The sequence below is a fragment of the Gopherus evgoodei genome, chromosome 6 (assembly GCF_007399415.2).
Source record: "Gopherus evgoodei ecotype Sinaloan lineage chromosome 6, rGopEvg1_v1.p, whole genome shotgun sequence".
NCBI lineage: Eukaryota > Metazoa > Chordata > Testudines > Testudinidae > Gopherus > Gopherus evgoodei.
In genome coordinates this window covers 86,512,403-86,535,836 of record NC_044327.1, presented here as the reverse complement: position 1 = coordinate 86,535,836, position 23,434 = coordinate 86,512,403, and the positions used below count along the sequence as shown (strand labels likewise).

The 23,434-nt window shown below is 43.3% G+C and overlaps 1 protein-coding gene across 6 annotated transcripts in view; it reads right to left on the bottom strand.

Annotated features, from left to right (window-relative positions):
- Window positions 1-23,115, bottom strand: part of TNPO1 (transportin 1) — a 176,177-nt gene extending 153,062 nt beyond the window's left edge. For 3 of the 6 annotated variants that reach the window (XM_030567696.1, XM_030567698.1, XM_030567699.1), the window contains exon 1: window positions 22,991-23,114. In XM_030567696.1, the coding sequence (XP_030423556.1) occupies window positions 22,991-22,999 (9 nt within the window). In that variant the 5' untranslated portion in view covers window positions 23,000-23,114. Of the gene's footprint in view, window positions 1-22,864; window positions 22,916-22,990 lie in introns of those variants that run through there. The other 3 variants (XM_030567697.1, XM_030567691.1, XM_030567695.1) reach the window with 3 other exon arrangements.
- Window positions 23,116-23,434: the final 319 nt, after the last annotated feature.

The window sequence follows — 23,434 nt, the reverse complement described above, 5'->3', positions numbered from 1 at the left end:
TTCCTCCTCAGCCACTTGCTCATCTCTGTCAGCTGACAGGGGTCTAGGCAAAGATACAGTGAGAGACTCAGATCCCTCTTTCATGGAGTGGTAGGGATGAAATTAAATCCTGCAAGCCAGGAATGCATGTCCCCAGGATGCCCAATAGGGCCATGATGACACATTGTACTGGTAAGACTGGTTCACCTGTGGTTGACCAGGCCATTGCACTGCCTGTGAAGGATATGTGGGAGCCCTAAAGAAAGAGCCTCTAGTCCTCTCCTGATCTGAGGGGAAATGGTTTTGTGCTGGATGTGGAAGATGAAGTGTGCCCCAGTGAAGGTGATGAACCGTAGATGTCATCAAGTGGTTGTGCCCAACGGTTCAGAAGTATGCACCAGTGCTGATTGTGAATGCCTCAGTATAGAGGGTATCACCTCTCCTTATCAGAAGACAGGTACTGGTGCCAGAAGCAGGGTTGAGTTTTACCAGACTGTCGTTCTGGGACTTTTAGGGGGAGCCAGAACACTATTCTGGTACTATTACTTAAGACAGAAAGGCTGGGGGATGGAGGGGGAGTCACAGGCTGTATGGATTACACCTCCCTCCAAGGTAGTGCCCCTATCCCAGCCCAGAGCTCCCTACTGTGACACAGTCCGTGCTGGCTCAGGGCAGAACTGAGTTTGGTAGCATGTGGGCTGGGTGCCTATGACTTTCACCATCCTGAGCCAGGGGAAGGGTGCTCTATTTACTGCTGGGATGTTCCAGAGACTCAGCCAAAGATCTGTTCCACTGTTGGATCAGCCAGCACCAGTGGGGAGCCTGCAGGGTTGATGGAGCATGGAGTAACCTGTGGCAGGCAGTACCAAGAGACACAGAGTAGGTGGGGGGCAGAGTAAGTGTGGGATTCCCCAGATCCAGGGAAGCTACCCTAGTTTGCATACCTATCAGTTATGAGTGATAGTACCAGAAGGGTGTTCCAGCATTTTATTTTAGGACTCAAGCACAGACCAGAGCCATGTCTGTCCCTATGTTTGGGCCTCTCTTGCCTTAGAGAAGAGGCTGCCTTAGAGAGGAGTACTGGCCTTCTCTGCAGGGGTAGCTGGTGCTAGGTTGGACTCTAGTGCTGAATCCCTGCCTGACGCTAATGATCTTTTGTTGACACTGATCGAGTAGATTGAGTACCCACCGGCAGAGGCACCCACAGAAGAGGACTTAGGTGTTCGATCCATTGTTGAAGACAGTCCTCTCTCTTTGGGGTCTGAAGTCATCCACATAGACTGTCCAAGAAGATAACGGTTCAGACAGGACTTCAGTGGACTTCTGTCCCTGGACTTCTGTGTCCTGGCAGAAAAAGATCTGCATGCTGAACATCGATCTGGGATGTGGCTCTTACCGAGGCAGAATAACCAGCAGCTGTGTCTGTCGGTCAGAAGAATTAAACCATCACAGGATGGGCATGGTTTAAAGCCTGAAGGCTTTGAGTCCACCATTTAGTACAGAAAAAGGCACTGAGTGCCAAAGGAAAAAGTCACTTTTTTTTTTAAACTGTTTGATTGGAAAAAATAAGAAATCAAGAATAACAGAATAAAGGGAAGGAATTTATCCCTAAATAGCTAAGTCAAAGAATAAAAAATTCTAAGAGGTAGCAAGCAAACACTGCTAGTTCCATCTTGCTGCCATAAGCATAAGAGGGAACTGAAGAAGAGTTGGAGCACTTTGCTCTTTATGACCTCAAGTGAAGGGAAGGGCATAAGGATATGTACCAGCACAGGCATGGCCCCAACTGACACTGTTATTCAAAAGATTCAAATCTTGTGCACATGAGGCAGATGCATACCTAGAGCAGGATCCATAATGACATGCTTAAAGAAGAAATACGTTTCCTTCCAATCTGTATAATCAATATTTTAGATGCTGAATAATAGTACAACATGAAGTGATGCAAACATTTAATATAAAAACCAGGGCAAAAACAGTATTATCCAAGTACAGAGGGCAGCATGAATAATATATAAAAGTGTACAGTGTAAAATAAAATATGTTCTCATGAGAAATTAAAAAATATTAAATATTCAATGAGAATATTTCCTGTTTTCAGTTTCTCTACTGAAAGGAATGACAAAATCTGAGTGCCTAATTTGACTGATGAGGAAAACAGTCCACCCTCAAGGGTAATGATTATTTCAATTAACAGACATGCTGAATATCTAATAGAAAATGGACATTTTATGCGTATTTCCATCAAAAGCATTTCAAGCATTCTTCATCAACTTTTTCCCATTCCAATGATACTCTCACACTCTAATTGCTCTAGGAAGTGACCTCTGAACATCAGAGTTAGGAGAAATCTAGCACAATTAAGTAACTTATTCAAGTTGTTACAATAAAAACAGCAAACAGGAGCTGCAAAAGCTAGGGAAAAATTACTACAGAGAGCTATGAAGATCTACCATAAGCTGGTTTGTTTATAAACCAACTCCCTCAAGACAGATAAGTAAAAATGATTTTTTTTATAACTCGTTCATAAGCCGACCCTATAATTCAGGAATCAGCAAACTTTGGCTCCCAGGCCATCAGGATAAGCTGCTAGTGGGCCATCCCCAGGCATGGAGATAAACCTAAGTAAACAAAGTGTCCCAGCGCGCCCGCTGCTTACCCTGACGGGCCAGGACAGCAACTGGTGGGGAAATTTTTGTGAGGGGAGAAGCTGGAAGTGACGGGAGCAACCCTGTGACCACCCCCCACAAGATCCCATCCCTAGCCCGGGACCCCCACACTTTCCCCATCCCATCCCTTCCCACCTTATCTGGGGAAGATGCCTCTGGCCAGGCTGGAGCTGCTCTGGCAGGCTGGGCAGTGCGGCCGCAGCCTGCTCTGGTGGGCTGGGCCAGGCAGCACAGCCGCAATGTGCTCCAGTGGGCCGAGCAGTGCGGCCACAGCCCTGTTCTGGGGGGCAGGGCCGAGCAGCACAGCTACAGGCTGCCAGCCCCGGAACTACAGCTGCTTCAGAGGCTGGGAGGAGAGCAGCATGGCCAGAAGCAGAGAGACTCTGGCCCCACCTCTTCCCTTTGGGCTCCACTGCCTCTCCTTGCTCCCTCTGTTGGCGGGGAAGGGAAGTGTCCCACTTCTCCCTCCTTATACCCATTCATAAGCCAACCCCCTTCTCTGGTCCTTCCCTTTTTTACTAAAAAAATTGGTTTATGAACGAAAATATACGGTATGTTAATAGAATTGCATAGAATTTCCTCTGAAGATAACAGGCCCCAGAGACCACTGGATAATTCTAGTGGAATACATTTACATACAGTATTTGGTAAGACACAAATCTGTGTTGGAAGTAATAATAATTTTTAAAAAATACCCTGTGATGTTAGAATTCCTATTGCAAAAAACAAACAAACAAAAAACATAAATGGATTTGAAGAAACTTGGGCATTGTCTGTGTTCTTTTTTTGCATCAGAAGAGCAACACCAACATAAGTGTACCAGTGAAAACTGTTATAGATGTGTTGCACCAGTGTAAAAAGTTATTTTTATTGTTACAATTTACCTTGGTCCAAGTCTTTTTTATACCAGTGTATCTATACTATTATTAAGTACTATTATCCTTGTATTACTGTAATGCCTAGAAGCCTCAGTCATGGACCAAGGCTCCATTATATTAGGATCTTGCACCAACACAATCAGATCCCTGTTTCTACACCACTGCAAAAAAGCCCTAAAAACTCAATGTGCTGAGAAACTGGGAGCTGATGCAGCTTCAACTAAACTGGACAGAGCTCCCCAGTGCTACCCATCCAGTTAGCAATTATTTTAGTTTAAAGATAACATTTAATCACATATGAATACACCTCTTACAAAATGAATCAGAGATTCTCAAATAGTGACCTATTAAGGGAATTCATTGTCATCCCTGCTTTGAACTGTGAGTTTTCATTATTTTCTGTTAGACTCTTAAAGATTTTAATATAGTTTTTGTTAGGTTTATGAATATTATTCACTATACAAAGCATTCTATTGTGTATTTTTTTTGTTCAGTTATGAATTAGTTCTTAGTTCAAACTCCAGAACTAAAAAGAGTGCCATGAAAAGTAACTAATAATGAAACAGACAGAAACTGAATATGCAGAGGATTGTAAAAAAGTAATTGTTTCCCTGCCCCCAAGATAAATGGAGCTCAATGAATGGATAAATAAGTGTTTGTAAATAAACAGAAATACTAATTTAATATAGTTGTTTTCACTATTTACATAGTGAATGTTTAACAGTTTACTGCAAAGCCTATTTCAATGTCTGTCTGAAATAGAGACAATGTTAACTGTTGATAGTGGGGGGGCACTTGACTGCCCCATGCTTCACCTCTGCTGCCCACCCATAAGTCCTTTGCATGCTCCCCTACTTGTTACCTTCTCCCCCAACTTCCCCTGTTGCTGTCCCCTCCCTGCTTTGCTCCTTTGCTCCCCCAGCCCCGCTGCTCCTCCATAAACCCCTAGTGGGGCATGTCCTGCTTCCGGCACTGTGCAGAGAACCAGCCCCTGGCAGGAGCGCTAAGCACATGTGCAGCTTGGCCAGCAGGCTCATTTCTTCCCTGCTGACTGCAGCTGGGCTGGCGCCCAGGAAAGCCCAAGACCCTTCCACAAAAGTAGCTGAGCTCCATAGGCACCGCCTCCATGGGTGCTCCAGGGCCGGACACCCACCAGCAGCCAAGCTCCCCTGTCCCTCCAGCCCTCCTCCTTTCCCCCTGAGCATGCCACATCCCCACTCCTCCACCCACCTCCCAGCGTTTCCCACCTGGCTACTGCCAAACACGTGTTTGGTGGCATTAGCACACTTCTGGGGGGGGGGAAGAGCGGGAACATGGAACACTCAGGGGAGGAGGAGGGGCTGGGGTGGGGATTTTGGGAAGGAGTTGGAATAGGGGGCAGGAAGGAGGCAGAGTTGGGGTGTGGACTTTGGGGAAGAGATTGGAATGGGGATGGGGAAGGGGTGGGAAGAGGCAGGGCTGGGGTTGGGCCTCATGGAAGGGGTGGAGTCGGGGGAGCAGGGGCAGAGGTGGAGATCGAGCACCCACTGCAAAGTGGGAAGTCAGTGCCTATGCTGAGCTCTGCGTATGCCAAAGCCGCCTGGAGCCCGGAACAGCGCCAGATAGGGGAGCCTCTCCACCCTTCAGTTAAGTGCTGGAGTTGGAGGAGAAGTGATTTCCAGCTTGTTCCTGCCCTGAACTCACAGATTCCACAGAAGCCCCCCCAAGCAGGGGCTTAGAGCCCTCTTTGCCCCTCTGCCATCCCGCTAGGCCCAGGCCCTAGGGCCCGTGGGGCTGCTCCATCCCCTAGGCTTTGTGCCCGAGGCAGCAGCCACATATAGAAGAAGCCCTCTTCTGCTGAGCCACCTCTGGCCAGGCTCTGTGGCTGCTGAAGCCCCTGTACAGCCCTATACTCATGGCTATTTCAGGGAAGGTGGGGATGGATCTGCTGGTTCCCACCCCCAGCCCAGCTCCCCACTGCTAGACACCAGGAACAGCCCCGCCCCGCTTGCTACCATTGCCTGCTCCTATGGCCCTGCCCAGCCCAGCCCTAGTGTGCTGCCCAGCTGGATGGTCCCTCCCTGGAAAGCCTTGAGACTCAGCCGCTCCTGCTGAGTCCACTGGACTGCGATGGCTCCACCTTGCAAGCCCCCCATTGCTGGTGGATGCTTGCTTAATAGAAGGCAGAAATCAGGGGGAGAGGGGCAGACGTGACCCCACATGCCCACCCCACGCATAGCCTCTGCTTTGAAGTGTGTGACAGAGGCAGAGCTGTGATTATGATATGAGGAAATCTATCTTTTGCACCCACCAATGCGCGTAAGCAAAGGGAAGAGCTGCATGTGTACCTTAAGGATCCAATATGCACTGTTTCAATGCACAAATGTGTACATTATATAAATTAGCAGGGTACAGGGATTTTATAATGAAGTGTGTTGTCAGTAGCAAGCTGGAATATGTTTTCTTCCAGGTATTGATAAAAATGTTAAATAGCATAAAGCCAAGAATTGATCCCTACGGGGCCCCATTAGAAACATACCTGTTCAATGATGATTCACCATTTACAATTACAAATGTGAGAGCAGTCTAAGCATTTATTTTTCACATACACTCCAAGTAGACTAACTGTGGTTAATATCAGATATAGATATAGTGAACGGCGGAGGCACTAGTTAGCTCTGCATGGCCAAGGTGGGTTTGCAAGATCAGTGGATTACTTTGAGGTGTGAGATAAAGCTGTGATTGTGATATGAGGATCTATGTTTTGCACCCTCTCATCTGTGAGAAAAGGGAAGACATGCATGTGTACCTTCCAGATGAAGTAGGCCTCATTCTATAAAAAATTGTTTAGGTTTTGTCAAGGCATAGAGCTTTTATTACAAAGGATACTGTCAGCAGTGAGGAGGAATATAAGAAGATTCTAATGCTTTAATCATGGTTAAGTGAAAGTGTAGGTTGAGACAGTATTCTGTGAGTAATGGAACATCTACATTTGAGCTAGGAGGTGTGATTCCAAGCTCTTGTAGACATACTGCACTAGCTCTGCTCAAGCTAACATACTAAAACAGCAGTTCTCAAACTTCATTGCACTGCGATCCCCTTCTGACAATGAAAATTACTACATGACCCCAGGAAGAGGGACCAAAGCCTGATCCCACTTGAGCTCTGCCGCCCCAGGCAGAGGGACCAAAACTAAAGCCCAAGGGCTTCAGCCCCAGGCAGGGCGGCCTGTAACCTGATCCCCACCTCCATATTGGTGCACATAACAAAATTGATTCCGCACATGGGTGGAAAAAATTAGAGGGAACACTGCTGGTGACCCCATTAAAACGTGTTCACAACCCACTCTGGGGTCTCAACCCACAGTATGAGAACCGCTGCACTAAAAATAGCAGCACAGCCAGGGTAGCATGGGGAGCAGCTCAGACATGCTACCCGAGTAAAAACCTGCCTGGATCCCCTAGATACATGCTTGGATGGCTGCCTGAGCCATTACCCATAGTACCCTAGCTGTGTTGCTATTTTTATCATGCTAGTTCAAGTGGAGCTAGAGCAGGTCCATCTGCATGAGCTGGGAATCACACCTCCCAACTCAAATGTAGACACACCCTCAGGATGAGGGAGCTACAAAAGACTGTAAAATGGTTCTTAAATTGCATGTTTGGTAGTTTTTCTGAGCAGTTGGCTAAGTGTGTGAGTGTATGCAAGGATATGAAGCCTCCCAAATCTTATAGTGCCAAGGGCCAGCATGAGTACGTGCTATATACCTATTCAGGCATTGCTGGCAGAGGGAAGGTGGTATGGGCACCATTTTTTCTCCCCCAGCCCTTTTTGTCTTCTGATAATATTAGATAGAATCCTGTAGGTGAGAGTGAATGGGTTGTAAAAGGATGTAAAGAGTTTGTACATTTCAGCAACTGTGGGACTGGCAGAATGAAAGTATGTATGTTAATAGGGTGTACTGGAGCATTGCTGAAAGACAGAAGAGTTAAAGTTGTATTGGCAACCTTAGCTGCGCATTTCCTGGTTTTCAGAATTTTGAGTTTTGCTCAACTCAGAATTCTGCAAGGGAACAACATACCACCAAGCAACCATGACTCTGTGATAATGTAGCTTTTTGCCACTGAATTTCCTAGGGTTTTTTGTTTAACATGAAAAAATATGTTGTTGGTAGGAGTTAGTAGTCATTTAGGCAGTTGTACATATCACATTCCTCAAATTGCATACTGAGCCAGGCGCCTTCCCCTTCTCCTTACACACACACACACACCCCTACCCACTCAAGCTGGGCCCCACCAGCCCTGTTTAGGCACATCTCCCCAGCCATGCCCCTTACCCAATGAATGCATGCCCCTCTCCAACCTGGCCCCTCTCCACAACTGAAACCAGGCCTCCCCACCACAAGCAGGGAATGCATCTTCCTAAAGTCTTCACTCCCTTGTACACAAATTGTTCTGTTGCTGGTATGTCCCCTCTCCTATAAGGTGACTCACATGCAGTGCCTGGAAGGAAGGATAACTATTTTACAGTGGAATGGTGTTCCTGACTGTGTTTCACAATGATTGGAGGGTGAAGTCTGTGGCTGGGCTAGCAAGAGAAATTCACAGACAGGGATTCTGTTCCAAAATACTGACAGTTATATGTCTGAGACAGAGATCTGTCTGGTAAATGCACCCCATCTCTGAGAAACACTGAGGTGTCAGAGTTTGTAATGTTTCTCTGTCATAAAGTATACATTTTCTGGTCAGGCATGAACCCTTAGTTTCCTAACTAATGTTCCTTCAAAACTTATTCATAGCTTTCATGCAGTGTTGGGGTGCACTTGCAGAGCTAGGGCTGCAGTGTAGCTGAGAAAAGAACAGGAATACTTCTGGCACCTTAGAGACTAACAAATTTATTTCAGCATAAGTTTTCATGGGCTACAGCTCACTTCTTCGGATGCATAGAGTGGAACACACAGACAGAAGATATTTATACATACATTATACATACAGAGAACATGAAAAGGTGGAAGTACCCATACCAACTGTAAGAGTCCAATCAATTGAGCTGAGCTATCATCAGCAGGAGAAAAAAAACCCTTTGAAGTGATAATCAAGATGACTCATAGAAGGTGTGAGGAGAACTTAACATGGGGAAATAGATTCAATTAGTGTAATGACCCAGCCATTCCCAGTCTCTGTTTAAACCTAAGTTAATGGTATCTAATTTGCATATTAATTCGAGTTCAGCAGTCTCTCTTTGGAGTCTGATTTTGAAGTTTTTCTGTTGCAAAAGTGGGGTGCACAGTCATTAGCATCTCTCAGTGTAACAGTACAAGGCGTCAGAAGGAAATTTTTGTTTGTTTTTTGAGGGGGGTAGTCTGTAACTCAGGAACTCCTTGGTCAAATGACCCCAAATTTAGACCACTAACACTTCCCTACGCTCCCAGGAGGCACACCAAATTTTAAAGAAATCTGTCTAAGCATGTCTCTTTTAGAGAACTTAGAGGTCCACCTATAAACAGATGTCATGATGCAATGTTAAGTACAGTGGTGCTCCCACACCACTATAATATGGTCTCATTGTTTCCCTGTGCTGTTTTTTGTCTGTCTGTATCTGCTTGCTGGCTCTTGTCTTATATTTAAATTGTAAGCTCTTTGGGACAGGAACTGTCTTTTTGTTATATAACTGTACAGTGCTTAGTACAAAGGGCCCTGATCCGGGCTCCTCAGTGCTAACACAATACAAATAATAACAGGAAAAAGTAACACAGATTCTGGAAAGATTTGGACCATTATCTGTGTAAGATTAGTCTCAAGCTACATTGTTTCTTAGGAAAGCAGAACTTTCAGTAAGTTGTGTACCTCTGAACCTGGAAGGACAAGGTAAGAATGCTAGAAGCTAAAACCTAGAAAGGTAATGTACTAAGTACCAGCATTCTCTATAGTGTGCAAAAATCTATTAGTCATAAGTTACTCCATTTTGAAGTGTCCAACCACAGACATATTAAAAATTTCAGTTTGCATAAAGTTCTGACCCCCCTCCCTTTGAAAATCATACCTCATTACTGGTGTTTAGTAATTTGTAAGTACTTCAGTTGGGAGATGCCAAATTTGAGATATCTTAAATAGGATCTGATTTTCAGAGGGAGTGTGGGCAACACTTTTTGAAAATTAGAAATGTAAAGGTTTCTGAAGTTGAGCAATTCAAAATCAAACATCTTAAAAATCAGTAGTCATTTGAAAAATCTTAGCCACGTGTTTTGGGGCTTTTTAAAATGTAAAAAAAAAGTAGGGCTGTCAATTAATCACAGTTAACTCGTGATTAACTCAAAAAAATAAACTGTGATTAAAAAAATTAATCACATTAATCGCACTGTTAAACAATAGAATACCAATTGAAATTGATTAAATATTTGTGAATGTTTTTCTACATTTTCAAATATATTGATTTCTATTACAACACAGAATACAAAGTGTACAGTGCTCACTTTATATTATTATTTTTATTACAAATATTTGCACTGTAAAAATGATAAACAAAAGAAGTAGGATTTTTCAATTCACCTCATACAAGTACTGTAGTGCAATCTCTTTATTGTGAAAGTGTAACTTACAAATGTAGATTTTTTTTGTTACATAACTGCACTCAGAAACAAAGCAATGTAAAACTTTAGCGCCTACAAATCCACTCAGTCCTACTTCTTGTTCAGCCAATTGCTACGACAAACAAGTTTGTTTACATTTATGGGAGATACTGCTGACTGTTTCTTATTTACAATGTCACCTGAAAGTGAGAACAGGTGTTCACATGGCCCTTTTGTAACCGGCGCTACAAGGTATTTACATGCCAGATATGCTAAACATTCATATGCCTCTTCATGCTTTGGCCACCATTCCAGAGGACATGCTTCTATGCTGATAATGCTATTAAAAAAATAATGTGTTAATTAAATTTGTGACTGAACTCCTTGGGGGAGAATTGTATGTCTCCTGTTCTGTTTTACCTGCATTCTGCCATCTATTTCATGTTAAAGCAGTCTCAGATGATGACTCAGCACGTTTGTTTTAAGAACACTTTCACAGCAGATCTGACAAAACACAAAGAAGGTACCAATATGAGATTTCTACGGATAGATACAGCACTTGACCCAAGGTTTAAGAATCTGAAGTGCCTTCCAAAATCTGAGAGGGAAGAGGTGTGAAGCATGCTTTCAGATGTCATAAAAGAACACCACTCCACACAGAAACTACAAAACCCAAACTACCAAAAAAGAAAATCAACCTTCTGCTGATGGCATCTGACTCAATGATGAAAATGAACATTCATCAGTCCGCTCTGCTTTGGATCGTTATCGAGCAGAACCCATCATCAGCATGGATGCATATATTCTGGAATGGTGACTGAGGAATGAAGGGACATATGAATCTTAAGCGCATCTGGCACATATATATCTTGCGATGCTGGCTACAACAGTGCCATGGAACGCCTGTTCTCACTTTCTGGTGACATTGTAAACAAGATAAGGGCAGCATTATCTCCTGCAAATTGTAACCAAACTTGTTTCTCTGAGCAATTGGCTGAAATAGGACTGAGTGGACTTGTAGGTTCTAAAGTTTTACATTGTTTTATTTTTTAATGCAGTTATTTTTTGTACATAAGTCTACATTTGTAAGTTCCACTTTCATTATAAAAAGAGATTGCACTACAGTACTTGAATTAAGTGAATTGAAATATATTACTATTCTTTTGTTTTTTACAGTGCAAATATTTGTAATAAAAAATAAATATAAAGTGAACACAGTACACTTTGCATTCTGGGCTGTAATTGAAATCAATATATTTGAAAATGTAAAAAAAATCTAAAAATATTTAAATATATGGTATTCAATTACTGATTAAGAATGTGATTAATTGTGATTAATTTTTTTAATCGCTTGACGGCCCTAAAAAAAAAATTTATATTCTAAAGCCATCCCTGTTGCCTATAACCCTTGTGCTTAGTCTTAATGTCATGTAAAATCTGATGTTTAACAGAAAGAATACAAATACATTTTAACATAATTTTTAAAATATATGTATTCTGCTACTCCTTTAGATTGTCAAGGGTTTTTTTTGACTTCTATTCATCCCTAGGTTTCAGTGACTCAGCTGTGATGTTGACAACCTATGCTGAGAAACTATTGTGTTGGGGGATCTGGCTCCAACACTATAGTCCACCAACAAAGTTAAAACAAGATTTGGTCACGCAGTGTTGATAAGAGCAAAGTCTGTTTTTAATCATTTTCCCAAAATATCAAGGTCAAGACTTAATGCAGAGTTCATTCTGCACTACAAGACAAAATTAGGTTAATACCATGTCAAGGGACTACTGTATTATAACCAGATTTCTTTCATATAGCAGTGTATAAAATGTACATGGGACTTAGAAGGTGAAAGCTATACTTTTACTCCACTAAGAGGAAACTTCAGGTGCCTTTATTCCATTCTGCCTAGCTGCAGATTGAACAAGACAAATGACAGCAACTAATTGATTTATACAACTTCACAACCAAAAGTGCTATGAATTTTATTCTCTTAAATTAAATCTCATATTCTGGACAGTCCAATGAAGTTAATTGCATTGAATTTATTAAGTTTTCCATGTCCAGTGATCTGTGTTTCCTCTGTACCTGAGGTATTACATTTTTGTAGCTTCTGTGAACAGACGTTTTTAAGAGGTACTTCAGAACTCAATATGACACAATGTTACAAATGTTTCTAGTTACATCTGACAGTTGCCTGTTAGGTATGATATTATAATGCAGTGATTCTCAAACTTTTATACTAGTCACCCCTTTCACATAGCAAGCCTCAGAGTGCAACCCCCCCTTAAATATATTAAAGAGTGTTTTTAATTAATAACACCATTATAAATGCCGGAGGAAAAGCGAGGTTTGGAGTGGAGGCTGACAGCTCGCAACCCCCCATGTAATAACCTCGCGACCCTTGAGGGGTCCCAACCCGCAGTTTGAGAAGCCCTGTTATAATGGCTCTGAAGCTTTTTCATATGATGGACCATATCTGTAAACAGAGATCCTCTTGTTAACCACCACCAGCCTCCCAACTCTACAACTTTCCTATGGCACCTGATCTAGTGCTTGGTTTCACAAAAAGAGCATCAAAAAGATGAAATGAATGAACAAAGTAGCAATAAAGATTAACCTGATGCAATGCAGTGCATATGGTTATGTTTTGCATCTTCTACTTGTTGAATTCCTTCTCCCTGCAATCTGTAGAGATTTACATTAGTATCAAATCTGCCTAAATATGATTTGTGATGGCAGCAGCTTCGCAGACCACCTGTTGTCTAGAGATCACATTTTAGAACCATTAATATAGCATAAATCCACTAGCTTAAAACATATATTCCTTAAAATCTACAATTCAAAATCTCCATTCTGAATGTTCAATTCTACATCATAGGTAGAAAGAATGCAATGACAGTAGATATTCGCATGTGCAAAGTGCTACAAAATTGGGATGACCACTTACTAACAGGAGATAGCACCACGAGAGTAATAGTAATAAAATAAAAATACTTGGCATTTACAGAGTGCTTTTTATGCATAGATTTCCGTAAGATTTACAAGGGAGGATAAGTTTTGTGTACCCATTTTACAGATAAAAATACAAATGTAATGAGAGGCAAAGTGATTTTGCCCAATGCATAATAGTAAGTCAGCAGCCAAGGTGGAAATATGGTAGAGATCGAGGTGAGATTCTGTGCTGCAATTCAGACACACAGCAAAGAATTGACAGCCCAGGAGAGGGGGAAGGGAGTACATGGTGGTAGTATAGCTTTTTCACCTTTATGCCCTCCTGACCTTGGGCTGCTCCAGGAGTTGGAGAGGCCCTCAATTTAACTTAGACAACCCTGGGGGCCTATATAAATTACAATAACCTTCTTGAGTTTGGCCTGTGGGCTGCAGAGGTAGTTAGAATCTTAGCAGGACTGCATGTGTGGTCCCAGCCCCCAATATATTCCTCTCACTGCACGACCCTACCCTATGCCTTCAGGGGGGTCCTCAGAAGGCAGTCTTAATGCTGTCTTCCACGGTGTCTTTCGGGGGGGAAATCCTCCACAAATTGAACTGAGGCTTTTACAGACCTGTAACATTGTTCTGGCCCTTTTACCAGGTAGAAAGGGGCCTATGCAGGGGTAAGGATCTCATCCCAGGTCTCCTAAATCTCAGTCTGGTGCTCTAATATAATATTTGTTTTCATGTTTATACTTATAAAAAGTTTCCTTGTTTGGGAATACTTTTATGGCACCACATATTTTGTTTATTTTTTTCCTGTCTTCCAAGTACACTGGACTGATTCAGTTGGGGATTGGTCCTGCTTTGAGCAGGGGGTTGGACTAGATGATCTCCTAAAGTCCCTTCCAACCCTGATATTCTATGATTCCAGCTGCAGAACACATTAACAGTAAATATAAAGGTTGATCTCAACCTTGGCCAAGTGCAAGAGGCACCTCTTTAATGAGGCCTTCCCTTAGTACTGGCATCTTCCCAGAACCAACCCACAATATGAGAGATTAGAGGGGAGAAAGTAGAAAGTACAAAGGAAAGAAAGGAAGAAAGAAGGAAGCAAAACAAAAAACCAAACACCTAATCATCCACATCGCAGATAAGGGAGGTTGACCACACTGTGCAATAATTAATTGTTGTTCTTACTTAAATACCAGGTCAGTAGGTGTTTTAGTTACTACGGAACTACTGTAATCAATGGAATGGGCAGATCTTAATACTATCTTCCACTGCAGCATAAACAAATTTATACAATGGTCTGAAATGTATACTATGACCATGTGTTGTGGAAATATAGTAAGGTTAAATGATTTCATGATACAGACACTGCATAGTGTCCTCAAAGCAATCATAAATATATACACACTGGAGGTCATGGAATAAATTGATAAATTAAACAGTAAGAAGTCACCAGGACCAGATGGTATGCACCCAAGAGTTCTGAAGGAACTCAAATATAAAATTGCAGAAATATAATTGTGGTATATAAACTATCACTTAAATCAGCCTTCAGACCAGATGACTGGAGGAAAGATAGCTTAGTGCCATTTTTTAAAAAAATGCTTCAGAGGCAACCCTGGCAATTACAGGCTGGTAAGCCTAACTTCAGTACCAGGCAAACTGTTTGAAACTATAGTACAAAACAGAATTCTCAGACACAAAGAGGAACATGATTTGTTGGGGAAGAGTTAACAGGGCTTTTGTAAAGGGAAATCATGACTTACCAATCTATTAGTATTCTTTGAAGGTGCCAGCAAATATGTGGACAAGTGTGATCCAGCGGATATAGTGTACTCGGACCTTCTGAAAGTCTTTGACAAGGTCCCACACTAAAGGCTCTTATGCAAAGTACACAGTCATGGGATAAGAGGGAAGGTCCTCTCATGGATCAGTAACTGGTTAAAAGACAGGAAACAAAGGGTGGGAATAAATAGCCAGTTATCACTGTGGAGAGAAGGAAACAGCAGGATCCCACAGAGATCTGTACTGGGATCAGTGCTGTTCAACATATTCATAAATGATCTCGAAAAAGGGGTAAACAGGGAGGTGGCAAAGTTTGCAGGTGGTAAGAAATTACTCAAGATGGTTAAGTCCAAAGCAGACTGCAAAGAGTTACAAAGGGATCTCACAAACTGGGTGACTGGGCAACAAAATGGCAGATGAGATTAAATATTGATAAAAGCAAAAGTAATGCACATTGGAAAACATAATCCCTATACATACAAAATGATGGGGTCTCAATTAGCTGTTACCACTCACGAAAGGGATCTTAGAGTCATCGTGGATAATTCTCTGAAAGCATGCGCTCAGTGTGAAGAAGCAGGAAAAAAGCTAATAGAATGTGAGGAACTCTTAAGAAAGGCATAGATAATAAGACAGAAAAAATCATAATGTCACTATATAAAGACATGATACACCCACATCTTGAATACTGAGAGTAGTTCTGGTCACCCCATCTCAAAAAAGATACACCAGAATTGGGAACAATACAGAGAAGGACAACAAAATAATTAGGGGTATGGAACAGATTCCATACAAGGAGAGATTAAAAAGATTGCACTGTTCAACTTGGAAAAGAGATGACCAGAGGGGCTATGATAGAGGTCTATAAAATCATGAATAGTGCGGAGAAAGTGAATAAGGAAAAGTTATTTATCCCTTCACATAACACAAGAACCAGGGGTCATCCCATGAAATTCACAGGCAGCAGGTTTAAAACAAACATATGGAAGTTCTTCACACAATGCACTAGAAATCTGTGGAACTCGCTGCCAGGAATGTGAAGGCCAAAAGGATAACTGGGTTCAAAAGAGAATTAGGTAAGTTCACAGAGGACAGATCCATCAATGGCTACTAGTTCAGACAGTCAGGGATGCAACATCATGCAACTGGCGTCCCTAAGTCTCCAACTGCCAGATGCTGGGACTGGATGGTAGGGGATGGATCACTCAATAATTGTCCTGTTCTGTTCATCCCCTCTGAAGCATCTGGCATCGGTCACTGTTAGAAGACAGAACACTGGGCTGGCTGGACTACTGATTTGATCAAGTGTGGCCATTCTTATGTTCATATGCACTACACAGAGATAACTAATTTATATTTAATATGTCAATTTGGTAAATAGAGATCACTAATACATTCAAAATAACTCTCTCCTCTCAGGTTATTACAACTATTTTTTTTCCTGTGGCCTCCTGAAGTCTCAGCTTTCCAGATTGCAGTATTTTCAAAATACTGATGACTAGTTTCTCCACACATAAAAAGAAGTGCAATAACATCACCCTCATACTAACAGCAGCAAAGAATCCTGTGGCACCTTATAGACTAACAGACGTTTTGGAGCATGAGCTTTCATGGGTGAATACCCACTTCTTCAGATGCATGTGGTGGAAATATCCAGGGGCAGGTATATATATGCTAGCAAGCAAGCTAGAGATAACGAGGTCAGTTCAATCAGGGAGGATGAGGCCCTGTTCTAACAGTTGAGGTGTGAAAACCAAGAGAGGAGAAACTGGTTCTGTAGTTGGCCAGCCATTCACAGTCTTTGTTCAATCCTGAGCTGATGGTGTCAAATTTGCAGATGAACTGAAGCTCAGCAGTTTCTCTTTGAAGTCTGGTCCTGAAGCTTTTTTGCTGCAGGATGACCACCTTAAGGTCTGCTATAGTGTGGCCAGGGAGGTTGAAGTGCTTTCCTACAGGTTTCTGTATATTGCCATTCCTAATGTCTGATTTGTGTCCATCTATCCTTTTCCGTAGAGATTGTCCAGTTTGGCCGATGTACATAGCAGAGGGGCATTGCTGGCATATGATGGCGTATATTACATTGGTGGATGTGCAGGTGAATGAACCAGTGATGGTGTGGCTGATCTGGTTAGGTCCTGTGATGGTGTCACTGGTGTAGATATGTGGGCAGAGTTGGCATCGAGGTTTGTTGCATGGATTGGTTCCTGAGCTAGAGTTATTATGGTGCGGTGTGCAGTTACTGGTGAGAATATGTTTCAGGTTGGCAGGCTGTCTGTGGGCAAGGACTGGCCTGCCACCCAAGGCCTGTGAAAGTGTGGGATCATTGTCCAGGATGGGTTGTAGATCCTTGATGATGCGTTGGAGGGGTTTTAGCTGGGGGCTGTATGTGATGGCCAGTGGAGTCCTGTTGGTTTCTTTCTTGGGTTTGTCTTGCAGTAGGTGGCTCTGGGTACACGTCTGGCTCTGTTGATCTGTTTCTTTATTTCCTCGTGCGGGTATTGTAGTTTTGAGAATGCTTGGTGGAGATTTTGTAGGTGTTGGTCTCTGTCTGAGGGGTTAGAGCAGATGCGGTTGTACCTCAGTGCTTGGCTGTAGACAATGGATCGTGTGATGTGTCCGGGATGGAAGCTGGAGGCATGAAGGTAGGCATAGCGGTCGGTAGGTTTTCGATATAGGGTGGTGTTAATGTGACCCTCACTTATTTGCACCGTGGTGTCAAGAAAGTGAACCTTCCGTGTAGATTGATCCAGGCTGAGGTTGATGGTGGGGTGGAAGCTGTTGAAATCATGGTGGAATTTTTCCAGAGTCTCCTTCCTATGGGTCCAGATGATGAAGATGTCATCAATGTAGCGTAGGTAGAGAAGGGGCGTGAGTGGACGAGAGCTGAGGAAGCGTTGTTCCAGGTCGGCCATAAAGATATCGGCATATTGTGGGGCCATGCAGGTGCCCATAGCAGTGCCATTGATCTGGAGATATATATTGTCATCAAATTTGAAATAGTTGTGTGTAAGTATAAAGGCACAGAGCTCAGCAGCCAGTTGTGCTGTGGCATCATCAGGAATAGTGTTCCTGACAGCTTGTATTCCATCTGTGTGTGGGATGTTTGTGTAGAGAGCCTCTACATCCATGGTGGCTAGGATGGTGTTTTTTGGGAGGTGACCAATGCATTGTAGTTTCCTCAGGAAATCAGTGGTGTCACGGAGATAGCTGGGAGTGCTGGTGGCATAGGGTCCGAGTAGAGAGTCCATATATCCAGACAGTCCTTCAGTGAGAGTGCCAATGCCCGAGATGATGGGGCGTCCAGGATTTCCGGGTTTGTGGATCTTGGGTAGTAGATAGAATAACCCTGGTCGGGGCTCTAGGGGTATGTTGATTTCTTCTGGTGTTAGTGTAGGGAGTGTCCTGAGTAGATGCTGTAGTTTCTTAGTGTATTCCTCAGTGGGATCTGAGGGAAGTGGCCTGTAGAATTTGGTATTGGAGAGTTGTCTGACGGCCTCCTTTTGGTAGTCAGACCTGTTCATGATGACAACGGCACCTCCTTTATCAGCCTCTTTGATGATAATGTCAGGGTGGTTTCTGAGGCTGTGGATGGCATTGCGTTCTCCACGAGTTAGGTTGTGAGGCAAGCGATGTTGTTGTTCCACGATTTCTGCCTGTGCACGCCGGCGGAAGCATTCAATGTATAGGTCCAGACTGTCATTTCACAGGCCTTGGGTGGCAGGCCAGTCCTTGCCCACAGACAACCTGCCAACCTGAAACATATTCTCACCAGTAACTGCACACCGCACCATAATAACTCTAGCTCAGGAACCAAACCATGCAACAAACCTCGATGCCAACTCTGCCCACATATCTACACCAGTGACACCATCACAGGACCTAACCAGATCAGCCACACCATCACTGGTTCATTCACCTGCACATCCACCAATGTAATATACGCCATCATATGCCAGCAATGCCCCTCTGCTATGTACATCGGCCAAACTGGACAGTCTCTACGGAAAAGGATAAATGGACACAAATCAGACATTAGGAATGGCATATACAGAAACCTGTAGGAAAGCACTTCAACCTCCCTGGCCACACTATAGCAGACCTTAAGGTGGTCATCCTGCAGCAAAAAAACTTCAGGACCAGACTTCAAAGAGAAACTGCTGAGCTTCAGTTCATCTGCAAATTTGACACCATCAGCTCAGGATTGAACAAAGACTGTGAATGGCTGGCCAACTACAGAACCAGTTTCTCCTCTCTTGGTTTTCACACCTCAACTGTTAGAACAGGGCCTCATCCTCCCTGATTGAACTGACCTCGTTATCTCTAGCTTGCTTGCTAGCATATATATACCTGCCCCTGGATATTTCCACCACATGCATCTGAAGAAGTGGGTATTCACCCACGAAAGCTCATGCTCCAAAACGTCTGTTAGTCTATAAGGTGCCACAGGATTCTTTGCTGCTTTTACAGATCCAGACTAACACAGCTACCCCTCTGATACTTGACCTCATACTAAAGTTACTCAGTTACTTTGGGTCTCCATTTATTTTGAGAAACAGTTCAAACCTCCTCCTTTTGTTAACTACTGTTTATGGACATCCTTCAGCCATTCAGACCTTCATCCTTTATGCTGATCTCATATTCTGTAGCTCAATGGAGTTCACTGGAGTCACTCCTGATTTCATTAGTGTACCTTAGGGCTTGTCTACACCAGAAAGTTACACCGGTTTAACTCAAATCTATTTAAAAATCAGTTTTGTTAAATGGGTGCAAAGCCTTGTGTAGACAGTCATTTCAGTTTAAAAGTGGCTTATATTCATTTGGCTTAAGTGAGTAAGGATTTGACTTAAGCTAAAATATATAAGCCACTCTTACATCTAAATAAAGCCTGCTCAACATAGCTACAGTGCTTAGGGATGTGAAAAATCTAACCTAACCCCCCAGTGTAAAAGTAGCTAGGTGAACAGAAGAATGTTTCTGTTGACCTACCTACCATTCTAGATAAGGTGGTGATCCTACAGCGACAGAAAACCTCCTTCTATCACTGTAGGCTGCATCTACACTACAGGGTTATGCCAGAACAGTTACACCATAGCTATGCCACTGTACACCTGCCCTCTGTAGGTCTGTACAGAGACTTGCTGTTGTACATTTTTTAAACCAAACCAGTTAAACCTTTAGTTAAACTACTGCAAGTTTGTTTGTAAACAGTCTTTGATGCGAATCAGACCTCTTGTCTACCATTGGCTCCTCAGTCTCTTCTTACCATCTCACCACCACTTGTACAAGGGCCTTCTTTCCAGATCCTGATATTGGAACAGTCTTTCTGCATCTCTTCCCCTAATCATCTCCCATCTATTTTCTAATCTCAACCAAAAAAAATTTTGCTTTGGCCTCTCAATTTCTCTCTCTCTCTCCTTTTGTATTTAATTTTGATTACTGGTAAGTTATTTAGCTTGTAAAATCTTCAGGGCAGGCACCTTGTCTTCCATTGTATACAGTGCTGTACACATTTCAGCTTTATAAGGTAATTTACAATAGTTTGTATGAAATATGCTATACATAATTAAACTGTGTAATAGGGAAATAGTTTAACAGTAAGCTTCCATATTATACTCAAACAAAATGCACTTTTATTTAAAGGTTTTTAATTGTATGCCATGTGTCATATTTGAAAATACAAAATCTAGACTCAGCCTCAGAATCATTCAATCTTTAGTAGGCTTCATATTTATTTCAACAATTCGTTAATTAACTGATAACACTAATACTGAGGCTGGCTAGGAAAAAAGAATGCATTCTTTTGATGGCTAGAAATGAGCCGTATCAGTTTACTTCTCTACCTTCATTAAAATATGTCATTTTCTACTTGTTTGTGAGGATAAATAGGTCAGTAAGATATTTCATGCACAATAGTCAAGATTTCCCACACTACTACCATGAGACAGCAGGAAGAGTTTTTAGATATATTTTAATTTTACCTGCCCAGACAGCCTGCAAGAGTGGATTAATTTAATAAATAGTCACCACCACTGGGGATAGCAGAGACATGACAGAGTTACAGCAAAATTCGTCCTTCAGATGCAATAATTGGGCTCCCAGGCCTTGTCTATATCTAGCTTTAAATATCTATATTTTAAATCCCCCATTTTTGCATTACCACTGGTAAAGCCCCACTGATGATAGTGCTAACATTTGTATCATCCTGTTGTCTAGATCTTCAGCACCTGGACTACATTAGTGCAGCTGCACCCATGGGAGATTTTAAAGTAAAAGCTCACTGCAGACAGGGTGACTAGGATTTTGGACTCCACTGCAACCCCCATACACCAGCTCTGGAAGGATTTCTCAGTGGCGCAGAGCAGGTATAATGGGCTTATGTCACCTCTCCTTGTAGTCCTGGCACTGGGGTGCACCAGAGGCATGACTGGGAAGGCACAGATATGGGAAAGGTGGAAACATGGCCAAATTGCACAGTACTCAAGCTATTCAGGGATGCTGGACAGCTCCATAGGGAGGAACAGCAGCTGGCTACAAGTTAGCACTATCCCTGGGGTTGCTCTAATTTACATTAGGGACCACTAAGGTCCCCAGCTTCCTCCTGAATCTGGGAGATGCCAAGATACTATAAAGTCACTTTTCCTCAGGCCATGCCAAGCAAAATTCAGCTGCAGCCCTGAGTCAGGACTGAAGTTGGAAGTCACTGAGAACTCTGCATATATGCGATGGTAGAATTTGGTTCTTAAATCAATATTCATGCCAGCCACAACTTCTGTACTTAAAGATTAAAAATATTACTTTCTAACCTATTTCACATGCTCATAACTTTCCAAATAATTACCTTTTGTGTTTAAATATTTTTGAGTTTTGTCTGACTACTGATTATTTTTGGGGAAAAGATGGGCACATTCTCCAGCCATTTTATAAACAAAAAAAAATTACAAGAGCATAGTTTGCTCCCGCTGTAAAAAAACATGACCATCTTTCCACCCATTCTCCCAGCCATAAATAAAAAACAAAACAGCTGATCATCAACGTTTCAAACATGGTATGCAAAAAGGATTTTCAAGAACAGAACAAATATTGCCAATTTTTTTAAACTGTGTTTAAACACTGGTCGAGGGCTCTGGGTTTAATTCCCAGTTCTGCCACAGGCTCTTTATGTGTCCTTGAGCACTAAATAATATATGTGAAGAGCTCAAGCTCTATGGAGATAAGCACTGGATAAAAAATTAACTAGGCAAAGTTATAAGGAAGAATGTGCAGTGGAAAATTCCTTAAACTGCTACCTGCTCACTTGGATAATATACAGTCCATATGTGTACACAGATGTACAGTATTTTGGTTACAATTTTCCAACTCCAGTCCTGAAACTGGAGATTGCAAGTTCAAGAGAAAGAGAGATTACTGATCCCAGATGTACAACTTCCCTCTCAACTTGTGTATATTTAATTTCAAACATTCACTTTAATAAAATTTTAAATCTGTTCTTCAGAGCAAGGAGCTGCAGAGATTACAAATGGAAGCAAGCCACTCAGTACCAAACCTAAAAGCCTACTCGCCCTCAGTATTTCCACTGCTCCATTAGCGCAAAGGATTTACAAGTCCCATCAGTTAAGCCTGCTGAATATATAAACCATACCAGTGCTGGACTTTTCTGTCTCTCTTAGCTTTTCTTTAAAGGAAAAAACCCACACAACCAAATCTAGAGATCGGGGAGACACAGAGACTCACGATGAAGGGAGCAAGGCAAAAAAAAATGCAAAGTTTGTTACAGAGGAAACTTTCGTTTCTTGACTGTGTAGCTTAAGGCTTGAAGCCTGGGTATTGCATTAACCTGACCTACAGCCTCGCGATGGCTGGTACTTAGCACACAGCCCCTGTCCTTTAAGGGCCCCCAGCCTCCTGGAGAAAAGCCACGGGCACTGCATCACTGTCCTTAAGCAGCGCGGTGACTGGAACCCAAAGCCGGGGGCGGGGCGGGGCGGGGCGGGGCAGGGCAGAGCGCGGGACTAGACATGCCCAGCTCCCCTCCCCACGCCTCGGGGGCGCTAGGGGCACTCACCCTTTAGGCCCGGAGGAGGAAGCATCCCAGGGGCGTCTGCACTGCCGCCGCCCTTATCCGCGCAAGCTGGCGATGACGGCTTAGGGGCGATGGCCCCGCCCCCCCTCGCGGCGCTCAGACACCTACCCACACCATCCCAGAGCTCGGCAGCAGGGGAGTGGCGAGGGACGGGAGCGGCCCGTCCTCTCCCGCTGCGTCTCAGCGCCCGGCAAGGAAACGCGACTCCGGCCCTTGAAATGGCTGAACAAAGGGAACCTGGCTTCGCAGCCACCGCCCGTCCCATTGGTCGGGGGGCGGGATGGGGCGGGGCGGGGCCTGGCACGGCGGGGGCTCCACGGCTCTGTAACCCTGGCAACGGTTGCTCCAGCTGGACATGTGGCCTGGTGTGTGCTGCAGACAACAGTGAAATGGCTGCCCCGCCCCAAGCCCATTCCCCTACCCCAGTATCTGCCCTCCTCCCTGAATGTCACAAAGAGATACAGCCAACGCCCGTCTCCCAGCCACTGCACCTGCACAGTCACACATACACACAGCCCTCTCCCCTTGCTCCCGCCCCTGCAGTGTCTCTCT